A 12045-nucleotide genomic window follows, 5' to 3' on the forward strand; every position below is an offset into this window, starting at 1 on the left:
CCACCACGTTTCTAATTGGATTGACAGAATTTTTGTAGGTGGAGCTTAAGGTTAACATTGACACCCTGATTGGTCAGATGAAAACACAGCCAGATAGTTTTTTTAAACCAACTTCGGTAAATTGTAGTAAGGAGAAGTTAGGAGAGAGTTGCTTCCGAGACGGCGAGGTGAGCGGAGCTGTGCTATCCGCCGCCCCCTGACGAACACCGACAAGGTAATGAACGCACGTGATGCCGTATAACAGTGCAAAGAAGCTTCACTCAGAACTGTACAAGTCTCATCTGTTACACCCCCTTTTTGCGTAATACTAGTGTCGATCGCAAATTAAAGCTCATGGTGTTCACATTTGCCACTTGAAGTAAAAATCTGAAACGCGATGATTTTTCTGTTACATAGTTATTGAGAAGCCACATCAGCCACTGTAATTTACGACAAGTTAGATAAGTAATTAAAGATAATTGAGGGTACTGTAGACCATTTTGATAGTTTTCTCTTTTGTGAAACTTAATTTAAACCTAGATTATAGATGTGATATGGCATAGGTCATCCTTCAATCCATTGTAGAACTTGGAAACACATTCAGGGAATATTCGTTGGCTTTTACCATCCTGTATTAAAACATTTCCTTTTATCAATAGTGCAATTTATAAACAATGTTTTGTGAGTAGAATAAAATTTCCAATGGTAAACTGAACGGCTTTTTCGACGTTATTTTACCAGTTAACTAAAAATAGGACAGCCTTGAACCCCTTCCACTAAATTTAGTTAGTATTAAGATTCTTTTACAGGGAGTGCAGTGGAGCTGACGCTGAAATCATTAAGTATTTGGTTCTATCATCGCTAGTCTCACTGAACTCTTCTGAATTCTACATGTCATGTGTGGTCTGGCGTCTCCTTACCAGCAACAGGTCCCAGGTTCAAACTAGTCAATTCCCTAAAAAACACGCTCAGAGCGTCGTTGCGCGAAAGTGGTAGAGAGACACGATATAGAACAGACACCACGCAGAATGTTAGAATATTATACAATAATGTATAGACAGTAGTGTATACGTATAACAGATAACATCTGATTCATATTAATGCCATAAGCTATGAACAAGATGACGAAGTGCCACGTTGGACACTTATCGTTCCATCCGAGCATCACCTCACTGGTGGTGAAGGTGTTCATAGGCGGACGGAAAGCAGTAACAGAGTGCGAAACGGCTCACCTGCGAGTATGCGGCGGTCGGGGTGCGAGATGTAGGAGAAGCTGTTGATGAGGTCCTGCGGGGCGTTGATGAGCTGCGAGTGGTCCCCGGGGTGGCAGGCGAGGTGCGCCAAGTAGAGGAACAGCGGCCGCTCCGTGTCGTGCTCCCGGATCAGCCGCTCCGCCTCCTCGGTGAACACGTCCGTCGCGTACTTGCCGTTGTACTGCCACGCCGTCGTCAGGTTCTCGCGCAGGTCGTACCCGTTGGCACCCTGCCGGGGAAAACGCAACACTCAGCTACCAATGGGAGGTCGTGTTGTGCTCCAAGTCTTATACACTGTATGTCAAGGACAGTTGGTAATCCAGAAAACATCTACTGAAAAGATATCGCCTTCCTTATCACAATATTAAACTTCAAAACCTAGCGGTATTCGGCAGAGAAAAGCCTATTATGGAGCCATTTTCTACAGAACAGCACGAAACAAGAAAACCTAAAGCTCGTCTTTAACATCTAAATGAACACTATGATATTTTGTGCTTAAAACGAAATCATCAAACTCGCTCCACACTGCGAAGGCACGTGCTTGACCTACAGAGCAGTTAGCCGTTCATACGTCGCCGCCGGTTGCAGTGTATTATTACCAGTTTTGTGATAGCCTTATAGAGCCCGTCACATTCCTTAAATACCTGGAGCAATATTTCGACGATAGGTGAAACAAAACGAACGCGTGAAATCAGCATCAGAGGGGCGAATAGAAAACATAAATATGTTGGAAGAATTCTGCGAAAACGCAGTACCCTATGTAAAAGAAAACATTGTAATACGTCATTGCAACCACTCCTAGAATATTATCCCAACCTTACGAGCCCTTATCCAACGCACCGAAATTATACAAAGGCATATTATGAAAACTGTAAACAGGTTAACAGCTGGAACGTACGTAAATATAAGTGTTATGCTGAAGAAATTTGAATGGCAATCCTGTTAAAAAAAAATTATTTGTTTATTGTAAGTGGACAGGCGCTTTAGCAACACACTGGGCCGTTCTGCTGCCTCTGGCATATATCATGTATAAGAGTAAAATCAAAGGTACTATAGTGACACCATGGCGCATGAAGAGTTACTTTTCCTAAGTCGCATATGCGAATACCATAGGATAGGATGTCGGTACGACATTCCTACGGCCTGCATCGTACAGTAATGCTGCAGTGGACTACAAAAGAGTGAGGCGGCGGACAGAACGTTCGGAACTCATCGTCAAATGTGGACATAGCCTGGAGCACTTGAGGCATTCAGTTATGTTTTTGGATGACAGATTATCTGCACTCCTGAGATTTAGATATGCGCCCTTCCTTACGACAGGGATATGAAGAACAGAAGTGTCTACACGAACTTTGTAGGTGTTGCTGCTTGTGGTTCATAGGTTCATATTAACCACGATATATATATCTATATTTCAATACTAATATATATATATATATATATATATATATATATATATATATATATATATATGTGTGTGTGTGTGTGTGTGTGTGTGTGTGTGTGTGTGTGTGTGTGTGTGTGTGTGTGTGTGTACATGCATATATAATTGTTTTAGACAAATCTTGGCAGCCAGTCTGAAAAATTTCAGAAAACAACAATCGGGCCAATCATTTCATTCGAATGAAGCCAGTCAGCAAACTACAGTAAGTGCGTAATTAAAACTGGAGAACAAGAGCTTCTCAGTAAACATCACTCTGTGAGTAGCCGCAACAGGATGACAGGAAATCAGTACCGTACGTTAGTTTACGAAATATTTTAAGGAAACCATATCATCAAATTGGCCATCAATAGTGCTGACGATCATGTACATAAAAGTGCTAAATGCGGTAAAGGCAAACCTAAATCCACAATAGGACGTGGTCTGTAAGTGAAATGTGGTCTCACCATTTGGTCCTTTTTTTGTCGATCACATGCAGAATGCTACCAGTACCGTCTCAGAACAGACACTAGGAAAAGGTAAAAGCATCTGTACCGGCTATACACTAGTAGAGCACTGGGAATTATATAAAACAGAGAAATATATGGGAAAGCAGTTTCTTGTGAGAGACAATGGTAGTTAAAGTAGTTTGTGGAAGAGATGTTTGGCACTGAAAAACCAACATAATTTCAGTGTGGTGAGAATTACACTACCTGTTTCCACTTGTTGCCGCTGACTAAAACGCCGACTATTTAGTGACCAAAACGTTTGCCGCTGTATACTTTATTGCTTAATGAGAAGCTGATACCAATAACTGTACTGATGCATAATGATAATCTTTGCCTTTGATACCAACATTTTTGGGGGTGTTTATCTTGCAAGCTGATTTGATTCAATTTTGCTCCATCATGTGTGGTTTCATTCGTGAATGTATGTATGTGTCGTACATACATTCATGAATGATTCTCCAGCCCAGTAGGATTGAGAACTTCTGAGCTTATTTCTATCGCTGGAAAGAAGCGAGATGGTTACCCTGTCTGCAAATATGCAGTCGTAGTAGCCGACGCCGGCGTTCCAGTAGCCGAGGTGGGAGTCGAACCCGCGGTAGGTGGGCGTGTAGACCTTGGAGTAGTGGCCCAGGTGCCACTTGCCGATGGCCCTGTTGACGTAGCCCAGGTCCTTGAGGTACTGCGGCAGGTTCTTGCCCTCGGGCAGCGCGTGGTGCTCGTCCCCCAGGATCACGTGGCCCTGCATGCCTGCAACAACACGAGGGATCCATTAGTCACAGCGCTGACGCCTAGAGACTAAATGCGTAGGGCTGCACACCTACTGGGAACCGCAGAGCAATACTTCACTGAGAAAAAGATAGGCTCACTTCGTGGCATCGCAGTGTATGACTGAAACAGAAGCCGCTATGTCACTGTAGTGGATAGTAGATACTGTTTCTGCTGAAGCCGTACGTGTTCACCGTGTTCTTTATTTCACTTGATGGCTGTGATTCAGCTCAAAGTTATTACCTAGTAAGACGAATATACTCTCGGGAGGAATGAAATTTTCACCTAGCCACCAACACTTGCTGTCCTGTCTTTTCTCATGTGACATAAGAACCTCGAGGAGTATTTTGTTAATAACGCTAAGAGAGTAATGGGCACCTTTGAGACTACCACGTGAAGCCTAACAGTCGACGAAACAACCTTGGTTTAATGTAATATGTTACATGTATAAACAAAATCGCTTATCGGCCATGGTGCGAGGAAATGTTGGGTCCAACTGGAGACCATGAAAGAGAATGAATGAGCTTAAAGTTTTTTGTAGTAGTTCACATGAATTATTTAATGTATCCCTGAGCGAGTGTTTTAGCGTTTCCCTGAGTGTTAACCGTGCATACTGATGAGACAGCTTCTTATTTTAAAAATTAATGGTACATTTGTTTAAATTATTTGCCAGTTAATAATTTTTTGTTCAAAAGAACGTATAAGTATCAGTTTTTCCAGTCATCTTTGTTATAGTGAACAGTAGCAAGACATGTTGAACGTACTGCAATTCTATAGATACTGAACTATGGGATCTCTGAATTCTCTCCGGACTCTCAAACCTCCCACAGTCTGACCCCTCAAATGTTAGACCAGCAGTATTCACCATCAGTACACTTTAAGAACAGCTATGGCATACCAAAGTGAAGCTGCACATGGTTTTAATAATAGTAACTAATAACAGAAATTCAGACTAACACTCGTTTCGAAAATTCGTGAAACTACCATAAAACGAAAAATAACAAATTATCACGTTCTTGGTCCATACATACATTTCAAAATTATATATATATATATATATATATATATATATATATATATATATATATATACTCCTGGAAATGGAAAAAAGAACACATTGACACCGGTGTGTCAGACCCACCATACTTGCTCCGGACACTGCGAGAGGGCTGTACAAGCAATGATCACACGCACGGCACAGCGGACACACCAGGAACCGCGGTGTTGGCCGTCGAATGGCGCTAGCTGCGCACCATTTGTGCACCGCCGCCGTCAGTGTCAGCCAGTTTGCCGTGGCATACGGAGCTCCATCGCAGTCTTTAACACTGGTAGCATGCCGCGACAGCGTGGACGTGAACCGTATGTGCAGTTGACGGACTTTGAGCGAGGGCGTATAGTGGGCATGCGGGAGGCCGGGTGGACGTACCGCCGAATTGCTCAACACGTGAGGCGTGAGGTCTCCACAGTACATCGATGTTGTCGCCAGTGGTCGGCGGAAGGTGAACGTGCCCGTCGACCTGGGACCGGACCGCAGCGACGCACGGATGCACGCCAAGACCGTAGGATCCTACGCAGTGCCGTAGGGGACCGCACCGCCACTTCCCAGCAAATTAGGGACACTGTTGCTCCTGGGGTATCGGCGAGGACCATTCGCAACCGTCTCCATGAAGCTGGGCTACGGTCCCGCACACCGTTAGGCCGTCTTCCGCTCACGCCCCAACATCGTGCAGCCCGCCTCCAGTGGTGTCGCGACAGGCGTGAATGGAGGGACGAATGGAGACGTGTCGTCTTCAGCGATGAGAGTCGCTTCTGCCTTGGTGCCAATGATGGTCGTATGCGTGTTTGGCGCCGTGCAGGTGAGCGCCACAATCAGGACTGCATACGACCGAGGCACACAGGGCCAACACCCGGCATCATGGTGTGGGGAGCGATCTCCTACACTGGCCGTACACCACTGGTGGTCGTCGAGGGGACACTGAATAGTGCACGGTACATCCAAACCGTCATCGAACCCATCGTTCTACCATTCCTAGACCGGCAAGGGAACTTGCTGTTCCAACAGGACAATGCACGTCCGCATGTATCCCGTGCCACCCAACGTGCTCTAGAAGGTGTAAGTCAACTACCCTGGCCAGCAAGATCTCCGGATCTGTCCCCCATTGAGCATGTTTGGGACTGGATGAAGCGTCGTCTCACGCGGTCTGCACGTCCAGCACGAACGCTGGTCCAACTGAGGCGCCAGGTGGAAATGGCATGGCAAGCTGTTCCACAGGACTACATCCAGCATCTCTACGATCGTCTCCATGGGAGAATAGCAGCCTGCATTGCTGCGAAAGGTGGATATACACTGTACTAGTGGCGACATTGTGCATGCTCTGTTGCCTGTGTCTATGTGCCTGTGGTTCTGTCAGTGTGATCATGTGATGTATCTGACCCCAGGAATGTGTCAATAAAGTTTCCCCTTCCTGGGACAATGAATTCACGGTGTTCTTATTTCAATTTCCAGGAATATATATATATATATATATATATATATATATATATATATATATATATATATATACTTACTTATCGCGAATGGACCCAGAAGGATCACGCAAAGCTTTCTGACGTCGTTTCTTCCATACTTCTTTCATTCGTTCTCCATGTTTTCTTTTTCTTTCTTCTGTCCATTTTGTTCCTGGTCTCTTTAGTGCTTCCTTCTCCGACAATACATTCCACTTTTCCACCTTATTTCTAAAAGTTTTTCTATCTTTGACATCTTTAAGTTCAATATTTGCTTTTTGTAAATCTAATTTTACTTGGCTAATCCATGGTGTTGTTGATTTGACTTTTTCTATGTAAGTGAGAATTCTGTTGGTGAGTCGTGTGGGGGGAAGTCTAGTGACATGTCCATAAAATTTTAATCTTCGCCTTCTTATGTCTGCTGCCAGGTTTGATATAGTTTCTGTGGTTCTTCTTGATTGTATCCGGTATCCTTCTTCTGTTAATTTTGGACCTAAAATCTTTCTCATAATATATATATATATATATATATATATATATATATATATATATATATATATATATATATAGAGAGAGAGAGAGAGAGAGAGAGAGAGAGAAATTTAAAAAAACGTCTGAATGTGACGTAAATGTACATGTACAAAGAAACAAGTAATTACACTTCCAGAAAAACTGTATGTATTATTCAAGAGAAAGAGGTTCAGAAACTGAGCAAGTCAATATCACGTTGATCCAGGTTCTTATGAAAGCGAGTTTTTCGGCTTGTAATTGATTGACAGAGTTTATGGATGTCCTCTAGAGGGATGTCCTGAAAATTCTATCCAGTTGGTAGGTTAGATCGTAAAAATCCCGAGCTGGTTGAATGGTCCCTCACATAATGACCCAGACTTCCTAAGTTGTGGAGAGATCTGTCGAATAAGGAGTGATGGTCTCGTTTGTCATTTCTTTTCGTGGTAGGACCCCTTTACAGCACAGCGAAACGTCGATGATATTGTACGCCCCGTTTTGTTGCCCTTCATGGCAACCCATCCTGGGCTTACGCTGCAGTAAGATAATGCCCTCCCGCACAAGGCAAGAGTTTCTATTGCTTATTGTCCTACTTGTCAGAGCCTGTCTTTGCCAACAAGATTCCCAGATCTCTCCCCAATTGAGAACGTTTGCAGCATTATGGACAGGACCTTCCAACTGGCCTGGGATTATGACGATCTAATGCGTCAGCTGGACAGAAATTGGCACGACAATGCACGGGAGGACATCCAAAAATCAATGCAAGCTGAATAACTGCTTGCATAAAGACCGGAGGTGGACCAACATGCTATTGACTTGTTCAATTTGTGAAGCTCGTTCTCTTCACTAAATCATCCAATTTTTCCGAAATTGTAGTCCGTTGCTTGTCTGCACACGTACGTCACATCTACCGATTTCCTTTCTGTTCCGACAGCTCTCTCGCGGTGCGTCCTTTTTTTTTCGTCGTAGAGTGTATTTCATCTTATTTGCCAACAGCTATAGTTGATTTCATTAAATGTGAAGATTGTGTGCTATGTTAGGAAGTAGAAAGTTCCATAGATGACTTTTATTGCTTTATTTAGGGTCTTCGTGGACTGATAATCAATTCCGCACACTCAGTGCGAATACTCTTATGTGAATCAGTGCTAGCAGGCAATTTACTGGCTGCAGAACCTAAAAATAATGAATTAATGGCAGTTTTAATAGTTCTAGAAAGAAAAAGTTTGGATTTACTAGGTCTACATCTTTGCTTCCGCCATTTTTTTCTTGAAGTTCTGGGCTTTATTGTGAAAAACTTACAAAAAAATTATGATTCACAGTATTGCCCGTCGCTGGCCACTATATTCTCCCAGCTTTTCGATAGCATACGAATCCCGTGGCGGAAGAACTGGGCGTCTTTTTTGGGGATCCATGAATCGATTCAATTTTCCACTTGCCCATATGATCGGAAGTGCTGGTCAGCCATACTGTACGCCAATGTTCGAAAAAGGTGGTAGTCAGAGAGAGTAACGTATGGATAATACGGCGGGAGAGATAGGACTTCTCATTTCAACGTTTCCATGTATATTTTGACGGGTTTTGCGACATGGGGTCGAGCACTGACCTGCTGTAAAATCACCTTTACGTGTCTATCGCTGTATTGTGGCCGTTTTGTGTTTCAGTGCTGGGCTCGAACGCATCAATTGCTTTCAATAATGATGTCTTGTGACTGCCTTCGTCTGTTTCAGTAGCTATGAAAATGTTCTGTTTTCCCCCGCCATGCCGGTCTTCGACTTCAAAATCACCGTTCTTAAGGCATTGAAAGCATTCTCTGCACGTTCTTCCACTAATAGTTCCCTCACCATTGGTCTTCTTCAGCATTTTAAGAGCCTCAGCCGCAGATTTCTTCATGTTAAAGCAGAAAATTAAAACTTCCCGCAAATGGCGAGAAATGGCATTATGTTTACAGATGCCTAAGCTTATTGTATTACACCTACGACCAACCACCTGAACCCCACTTGTCGCTACTGCCGTCTATTGCAAAACGGCGGAAGCAAAGTTGTTGACCTAATATTTAAAGACTGGCTGATACAGAAATAAAACATCTCATTGGGGAAGACTGATTACTTTCTGTATTTATGAAACAACAAAGCAGTTTCAACTGCGAAGAAAGGTAACTTCCGGGTTAAGAATCTATGCTGTGGTGGAATGAAAGAAGGAGAACCGAAAACGTCTTCGAAGGTAAAATCAGAGCAAACCGTGCAGAAATTAAGATGGAAGTTGGTAAAAGATTTTCGTGCATAGTATGCTTTATGAGCCCTGATGACGAGAAAGTGCTTTTGCTGAGTACATGACCGTCGCTGACGTCAGACTCACCCAGCCGGACGGCGTATTTCCCGGTCATGATGGCCGACCGGGACGGCGTGCAGACTGGCGGCACGTAGTGGCCGTTGAGGATCACCCCGTGGTGCGCCAGGGCGTCGATGTTGGGCGTGGGCACCTGGCCCGAGCCGTGGAAGCTCACGTCGTTCCAGCCCTGCGACACGTTTTGCTACGTCACACACATTCTCCGGCTTATGATCACAGGTGTCTAATGAGACTAAAGTATTTTCTTTACTAACCACTTGGGCTTATCCATCGAACGTAATATGCGGTTCAAATGGCTCTAAGCACTATGGGACTTACCTTCTGAGGTCATCCGTCCCCTAGACTTAGAAATACTTAAACCTTACTGACCTAAGGACATCACACACATCCATGCCCGAGGAAGGATTCGAACCTGTGACCATAGCAGCAGAGCGGTTCTGGACTGAAGCGCCTAGAACCGCTCGGCCAAAACGTAATATAACTTAACAAAATAAAGATACGTAGGTGGTGAGGGAAAAAATCAAGTTGTCATAGATTATATCTATTTACGAATATTGGGAGTGACATATTTGGAAAAAGTGAAGAGATCTCTGTTTCCTCCCTCTCCTTCCATAATATTGAACTAAATACCTAAGCTAATGCACAACAAATTTCATAAGATTTTTTTTGGATACCGTTTTCTATCGTTCCTGACCCTCATCTCGACTTCATCTGCTGCGTTAATGAGTAAAAACCTTTTCAAGTATTGTTTCTCGAATCGCGTAATCTCTTTTGTATCTCGCTTCTTCTGTTGTTAACATTTAATTTGTCAACATGAATTTCCTTAGAGTTCATACTTACGAAAACTTTTTCCTTAATTGTCATTTTAAAATATGGTAAGAGTTTTCTTTTTTTTGTGTATTCTGAAATTTTCGCGCAATTCGTTCGGACTCTACTGTGCTCAGTTTCAGAGAGTACAGCGTTATGTTGCCTATCTTCTTTACAAGCGCTGTAACACGTGCTTTGTCTCTTCATTACTCCCTTCAATTCATTTTAACTTGCCATCTCTTCTGTAGTTTGCTCGTCTCTAGGTTTGCGGCATATCATTACTAATCCTCATATATCGACTGAAGAATGGATTGAAGACCAGACAAAGGTAACGTCTACATCTCGTAAGACCCGTAATTCTGATGCGGATTGACCACTGGCGCAGTGAGTGGAGAGAATTTCATTACATGGACTGTAGAGAAGAGAAGACTCAGTAGTAGATCTTTGTCACTTCAGAACATCATTTTGAGAGGTCGTATTCTTTGCCGCTAACGGAATATAGACCGCTTCACGAGTTAGGCCTTAGAGACCTTGCCGTGTATAAATCAGAGAGAGGAACACTGTGGTGTTCTACTCCACTGAAGCAAAAAGTGACTACCCATAGTCAATAACTATCTGCTATCTGCTGTAGGATTATCCCTCCTGCAAAAGTATTGCACAGACTCTTCTAGTCTCAGTACAGCTTCACCATCGCTGCTTGGAATTTAAGCGAAGTCCTAAACTTTTAAAGGCATACCGCTTAGACCCACCTGGCGTCCACATTTGTGGAATTTGTAGTGAACTGTAAAATCTGGAGTTATCGCTTGTGCATCTTTGCTGCAATAAAGTAACTTCAGCGTAATCCATGCGATGCATATGTAAAGTATCTTTGCAGTTTTGTGTACCTCTGACAACCTACTCCATGTAGTATACACAGACATAACTGAGTTAATGGGTCTCCAAAAAAGTCATAATATCATATCACAAAACGTGTCCAATAATTCTACAACAGATTGACGCCAGTGATACAAGCCTATAGTTGGGCGCAACGGACCGACGGCTTATCTTGAAAATTCATGAAACAAAGGTGTAGGTTACTGTGTCCAGTGCACCGCAGGATAGGACGGCACTCACCATGTCGTTGGCGACGATGAAGGCGATGTTGGGCGGCTTGGCCCCTGCCTGCCCCACGGCGGCCACCAGTCACACACTCGCCACCACCAGCAGCAGTCGCATCCTCTCCAGATGTCTCTGCCAACAGTCAGACACAGAACAGGTGTCAGCGATATTCGTTGTTATATTGGAAACGTACACATGGCTGTCACAGCAATGACATGTGTAAGTCTTTGAGAGCCATACAATGAGTATTGATTGTGTGATCCGAGAGTACATGCTGACCGCCCCTCCTGTGTTACCATCCATAACGCCTATTCCCGCACCTTCTACCCCTCCGTGGGTGTTCCCCAGGGCTCTGTCCTCTCCCCTCTACCTCCTGCACACGGTAGATATGCCCCAACCCCCCACCCCCCCCCCCCCCGCCTCCTCCAGTAAACTCCTGCAGTATGCCGATGACACCGCCTTCCTTGCCCTCCCTCCTACCCTTCAATGGTCCCATCTCCTTCTCCAGAATCACCTTGATCTTTTTGCTGTATGGTGTAACCAGTGGCTCCTGAAAATCCTTCCAAGACCCAGGCAATCATCATAGGGTGTACTAATCGCTCCTTCTGGCTCCTTGATTTCTCTCTTCCCATCTGCGCCTGTCCTGTCCACCTCTCCCCCACCCTCACGTACCTTGGCTTCACCATTGACTGTCACCACACCTAGATCCCTCATCTCTATGCAATCCCACAACCACCTCCGAATCCTCAAACTCCTCTCTGGCCGGACAAGGGGGTTGAATCCCTCTACCATCCTCCACACCTACAAATCCTTAATCCATCCCATCCTTGGTTATGCCAGTCCCGTCTCGATATCT

At 44.1% G+C, this 12045-nt stretch overlaps 1 protein-coding gene across 1 annotated transcript in view; it reads right to left on the reverse strand.

Moving 5' to 3' along the window:
• The window catches only part of LOC126204238 (arylsulfatase B-like), a 28482-nt gene extending 16990 nt beyond the window's left edge, over positions 1–11492 (reverse strand). Inside the window, exons 1-5 of the mRNA XM_049938633.1 lie at positions 11469–11492; positions 11205–11252; positions 9294–9453; positions 3685–3908; positions 1212–1461 (exon numbers count right to left, since the gene is read on the reverse strand). Coding sequence (XP_049794590.1) covers positions 1212–1461; positions 3685–3908; positions 9294–9453; positions 11205–11252; positions 11469–11492 — 706 coding nt within the window. The remainder of the gene's footprint in view (positions 1–1211; positions 1462–3684; positions 3909–9293; positions 9454–11204; positions 11253–11468) is intronic.
• Between the last annotated feature and the right edge of the window lie 553 nt (positions 11493–12045).

The sequence above is a fragment of the Schistocerca nitens genome, chromosome 9 (assembly GCF_023898315.1).
Source record: "Schistocerca nitens isolate TAMUIC-IGC-003100 chromosome 9, iqSchNite1.1, whole genome shotgun sequence".
NCBI classification, from domain to species: Eukaryota; Metazoa; Arthropoda; class Insecta; order Orthoptera; family Acrididae; genus Schistocerca; species Schistocerca nitens.